Raw genomic sequence first — 5557 nt, forward strand, 5'->3', positions numbered from 1 at the left:
CAGTTTTGCAGTAGGAGAAGATCTCCTACGGAGGGTGTCAGCGGCAGTGTGAACTCTCTTCTCAAGTGCATTAATTGTCCAGTGCAGTTAATATGGATGTTTTTTCCTTTCTCTCACCTTTTTTTTTTAAAAAAAGTTTAAGTTCAGGGAACGGAGTTGAACGACAGTGCTTTAAGGGAGATAGTCTCTTTCCTCCTCTTAACATGACACACTGGAAGAGGAGTAAGGAGTACTGCTTGTGATACACAGCTGCATCTAGAGGTGAGGAGCTTTTTTCACTTATTTCCTCTGAAACAACTGTACATAGTTTTCGAGGCATAAAGTTTGTAATTGGTTACTCAACACAAAACAGTGAGACTTCCCAAGAAATCATTTCCAAGACTGATCAGCAACAATCAGCCTACTTGGAACTAAGTCAGCTCTTTCCCCAGTCTGCCAGCACTACCAAGAAGACAAAGACAACTTCTTTTATTTGTAAAAGTCAGAACCGAAGATGTTCGCTAATCCCTGGTCATTCTTTATCATCATCCTTGGTTCTCCCTTTGAATAATTTAAGTTCTCAAAACAGCAGACTAATTGCAAACAACAGTTATCACATAAAACTTTTGCTCTGAAATGTTTTACGATGACTTCTGTGACAACTGAAAACCAATAAAGCTCTTGTCAAAGTGCTTGCTACCAAATCGCTTTTAGCTAATATGAGTTTTCAACTCAACGCTGACTTGTTCTAAAGACAACACCAAAAAAGATGTTACAGATCTCCAATAATAACGAAAGAGGGGGAAGCTTAAAGATAACAAGAAAGCTTTGTTTTTCTTTAAATCTTGGCAAATATTAAGTGAAATTCTGAAGGTTTTTATGAATCTAGCATGCCTCAGTTCAGCCTCAGGGTAATTACCCGCATTCAGTTTTTGTTTAAAAAAATTTTCCTAGCCTTATCACAGCTTCCTACCACTCTACATCTGGTGCTGGACAGTAGCTATAGAAACCACTTGTAGTAATGTTACACAGCTATAAACAACACCGAGCAGTTTCCAAATCAGGGACAACAGGGTCATATCCAGGAACCGACACTGCTAAATTCAATACACCAGTAACAACTCTGGAGTGACCGTGTGACATGGAAATGCTGGACCCATTCAGCATGGTGGATTTGTATGCCTGATGCTCCAGAGTCCTTTCATGGGCACTCATATGCTCAGAGCTCATCCTTCAGTCAAGTTTTCTGTTTCGTCTTGCTACATAATTTCTAGGTGTTTCTCTTAGCCCTTGTCAATTACAGATCTCTCCTCCAATTTTTTTTTTTTTCCAAGAAGTCCTAATTAGAAACTTCAGAACTAGGTAGCATTTACCAGCCAAATAGATACCATATATTTCTGTAAGACAGCCAGCAGAGGAATGAAACAAGTAATTTGGCAATAGCTGAAATAATTCAGCATGGGGAAATCAACAAGCCTCAGAAAACAGAAAGCTAGACATACTGTTAAAAAAAAAAAAAAGGGAACCCAAACAACCCTACAGTTAAACACTGTTAGCAAGTCTACTTCTTCTGAAAACAGTTGGTTGATCACCAAATTTAGATATCCAAGAACTCTTGTGGTAATAATGCTGTAAGTTTTTATACTCCAGTTTTGCTACTGATTAAGCACTTACCAGTTATTTGACATTCAAATAAAAAAATAATGATGACAATTCAGATATAGGTGGCACAAATTGAGACCCTTCAGTCTTACATAATTTACATATATTTTTTAAGGATTTGAAAAATAAACCGGCACAGTACATTTTTACTTGATTCAGGCTGGAAGAATTGGTTCAAATCTCCTCTGACCTAAAGCAGAAGACTGGACTCCGATCACAGTTGACAGACATTACAACATGAATCTACTCGGCCAACAGCTTCTCATTCTTCTGCTACCGCTGTATTCCAGTTCTTACATATGAATGTCTACAGTCTTTAGAGAGCTAGACTTGTGTTTTTACTGCTTAAAAAAACCCTCCCTTCACAGTTCAATGAGGGTAGACTTACACATAGTCCTGCCCGCTACAATATCAATTCAAAAGTTTTATTTCAGGTTTAGAGAGATACTGGGGAGATCCATATCTGTTTAATACCAGAAGGATGGACACTAACACCCATAGGAAAAAGTAATACATCAGACTAGTAAGCTCTCACCTCATATCACTTTTGTTTTGTTCCTCTCCTGTTCCACACTCCTATTCTTCACTTCTCTAATTCTTCTGCTTTCAGAGTTTTAAAGACTAGAAGTCACTAGCTGGCTACTGCTAGCTGCCCTCTACAACAACTGCCTTCATTCACTTTTACTATTATCAGTATAACTTAAGACTGGGGAGGAGGGGAGTTACTAATGACCACCGTGGCTGTCCAAAAAAAACCTTAAATGTTAAAAAACAAACAACTCTTCTGCTCATATTGTGCACGTGCTGGAAAAGTCTATTCATATCAACACTGTGTTCCGTAAGAAATCTTTTCCAGTTCTCATCGTAAACTTCAATAGAACAGACTGGACGCTTACAAGACAGCGAGTTATATCCCACCTTTTGTGATTTTTTTAATCCAACATTTATGATCTTCATGCTTATGATTAATTATGATAGATCAAAATTTCAACTAGAAGTATTCATTTTTTACATTCACTTTGGTCTCCTTTATATTACAAGCACAATCAAATTGCACCACTGATTTCACGTTCAGTAACTGATTGAATTCATCTCCAGTTAAGAGTTTAGAGTGTTAATAGTGAAATTGAATTTGCTGTGAAATCTGCAATTCATTATTGGTGGCAAACACTGGGGAAACCGAAGGACTGTATAATGACACTACATGATTTGTAAAACTTCTTAGCCACTTGCGAGTACTACACTAAGCTGAATTAAAAGGCATTTGTGAGTGCCAGTTTAGTAAAGCAGACAGGAACTGTCCGGAAACATAAATGCTTATATATTCATAAAAATTGACTCTTTCATTTGGGAAAGAGAAAAACGGCCACAGCTCCAACTATTGAATTTTATGATCATATCTGGTGAGTCTGATACTGAGAAGTATCCCATTCAAAGGTTGTTCAAGATATTAAGACAGTAAAAAACACGTCCCAGGTAAGGGACACTGGGGTGGGGAAATCTTAGATAGTTAGACACCAAACAACAAGACCCTAAACCAAGCAGGCACTAGCTAAGGAGTCAATATGTATTTTGTTATTTGGACAAGTTTTGCATCATCAGAAACAGTACATAGGTTCTGGTATCTTTAAATTATCTAAAAGACATCTGGAGTCCTGAGCATAAGCACCTGCACAGTTTTATCTAAGCAGTAAGCCTGCCAGCTAGAGTCAGGTGCTCAGAGCTAAGCATTTCCAGACATGAACCTGTCAAAGCACGTACTGAAGAACAGCTGATGCACAAAACAAGAATAACAAATGATGAAAGTCTATTCGCAGAAGGGTGGATACATTTTTTAAATTAGAACATGTTATCCTACAGTACTGACAATAATAAAACTCCTGCAGAAAACCTCCACGAACACCCTGAGACATACGTATCAAAAACTTTTGTAATTTACCCTCTCAGTTTGCTACTGGTGAAGTTGGCAGCTCTGGCTCTGAACTCCACATACAGTGTTTTAAAAAAATGCAGGTGTTGCTTGAGAATCTCTATCATTAGCATTATGAACGCAGTACTGAAACCCTGCTGTGTTATTAGTGCAAGCACCGTGCAGACGCAGCAGTCTGGCTGTATCTCCTGTCATTGAAAATAGCTCTTCCAACTGACAAGAAATGTACTAAAAACACTTGCTTGCCATTTGCTTGTGTCTTCATTAAGAATTTGCTTCACCTTCATTTAGCATCTCTTTTAACAGTATTAGGTGACAGAAGCAGCAAGAAGAAAAAGGAGACCTGGATGTAACATTCCCTGGTCTCAATGCCACAGGAGAGGCACTTAGCATGTCCCAAAACAAAAAAAAACAAAACCAACAATGTGCTTCACTGTACTTATGTCAGAGCTACATATTATTTCCAAAAGCTAAAAAAGTAGCACTCTAAAAATGAAGTAACAGGATTGAATACAGTTTACCTGTACTGCCAGACCCACAAAGGCATTTAGTATTTACTTGGGCACCAAGTTACACTTTGGAATCAATGGGAATTTAGGCATCTAGGCATCTCTGCGGATGGGATTCACAGAGTTCAGTCTTCCAAGAAAAGCATATGCAACTTTCACAAGTAACTGTAAGTTCAAAGATCTCTTTCACACTATTAAGTGGCTTGCTCAGAATGAATAGTTTATCAAAAACTGAGGAGAAAAAGGAAAAGACCAAAACCAGAACGGCCCCTTAAATCACTACCCAATTTATTTTAAAGAAATGTGTGGCGATTTTACAAAAGCTCTAACTCTCATCATAAAATACTCAAGTGTGATAGAAATAAGGATCAAATGCTGAATAGCACAAACTTTTCATGAATGCCATAGCTACTATTTTACACAACATAATCGAGAATGCAAGCTTACCTTGAATTCTTTCACCTTTTCCATGGTTATCAGGCGCCTTGATGTGTGGCTGGAAAGCATCTGCTCACAGTTGCTAATAAGTTTCAGGCACGGGTGGCGGGGAATGATCTCTTCTGTGTATCTGGAAGAAATAAACATTCATAGAGCTGTAAGCTCATGAACTGGAACACTTGCATCTGAAACAAAATTCATACAGATTCTTCACAAAATGGCTTACACTAGAAAGTTGCTAAGCATTTTAATCTGATTAAAGAAATTCAGGTATTGGTGCTCCAGAGTTTTTACATCATATATTCTAATCATCTTGTGACGTAAAATGTGTAGAATAAATTAAAGCCTCACAGTAAACAGACACACACACACATTTTCTACATGTATTTACATGATGTTACATACGAATGAAGTTGCTAAGCCACTATCCATCGTATTTGAGAAGTCGTGGCAGTCCGCTGAAGTTCCCACTGACTGGAAAAGGGGAAACATAACCCCCATTTTTAAAAAGGGAAAAAAGGAAGACCCAGGGAACTACAGGCCAGTCAGTCTCACCTCTGTGCCTGGGAAGGTCATGGAACAGATCCTCCTGGAAGCTATGCTAAGGCACGTGGAGGACAGGGAGGTGATTTGAGACAGCCAGCACGGCTTCACCAAGGGCAAATCCTGCCTGACCAACCTAGTGGCTTTCTGTGATGGAGTGACTGTATCAGTGGATGTGGGAAGGGCTACGGATGTCGTCTATCTGGACCTCTGTAAGGCCTTTGACACAGTCCCCCACAACACCCTTCTCTCTAAACTGGAGAGGTATGGATTTGATGGGTGGACTGTCCGGTGGGCGAACAATTGGTTAGATGGTCACATCCAGAGGGTAGTGGTCAACGGCTCAATGTCCAGATGGAGGTTGGTGATGAGTGGCGACCCGCAGGGGTCCGTATTGGGACCGGTACTGTTTAATATCTTCATCAATGACATAGACAGTGGGATCAAGTGCACCCTCAGCAAGTTTGCAGATGACACCAAGCCGAGTGGTGCGGTC

At 39.4% G+C, this 5557-nt stretch overlaps 1 protein-coding gene across 1 annotated transcript in view; it reads right to left on the minus strand.

The window, feature by feature from the left end:
• The window catches only part of TRMT11 (tRNA methyltransferase 11 homolog (S. cerevisiae)), a 30149-nt gene that overhangs the window by 3624 nt on the left and 20968 nt on the right, over positions 1 to 5557 (minus strand). The window contains exon 13 of the mRNA XM_009325675.1: positions 4528 to 4648. Coding sequence (XP_009323950.1) covers positions 4528 to 4648 — 121 coding nt within the window. The remainder of the gene's footprint in view (positions 1 to 4527; positions 4649 to 5557) is intronic.

Source organism: Pygoscelis adeliae, unplaced genomic scaffold, assembly GCF_000699105.1.
Source record: "Pygoscelis adeliae isolate BGI_AS28 unplaced genomic scaffold, ASM69910v1 Scaffold54, whole genome shotgun sequence".
NCBI classification, from domain to species: Eukaryota; Metazoa; Chordata; class Aves; order Sphenisciformes; family Spheniscidae; genus Pygoscelis; species Pygoscelis adeliae.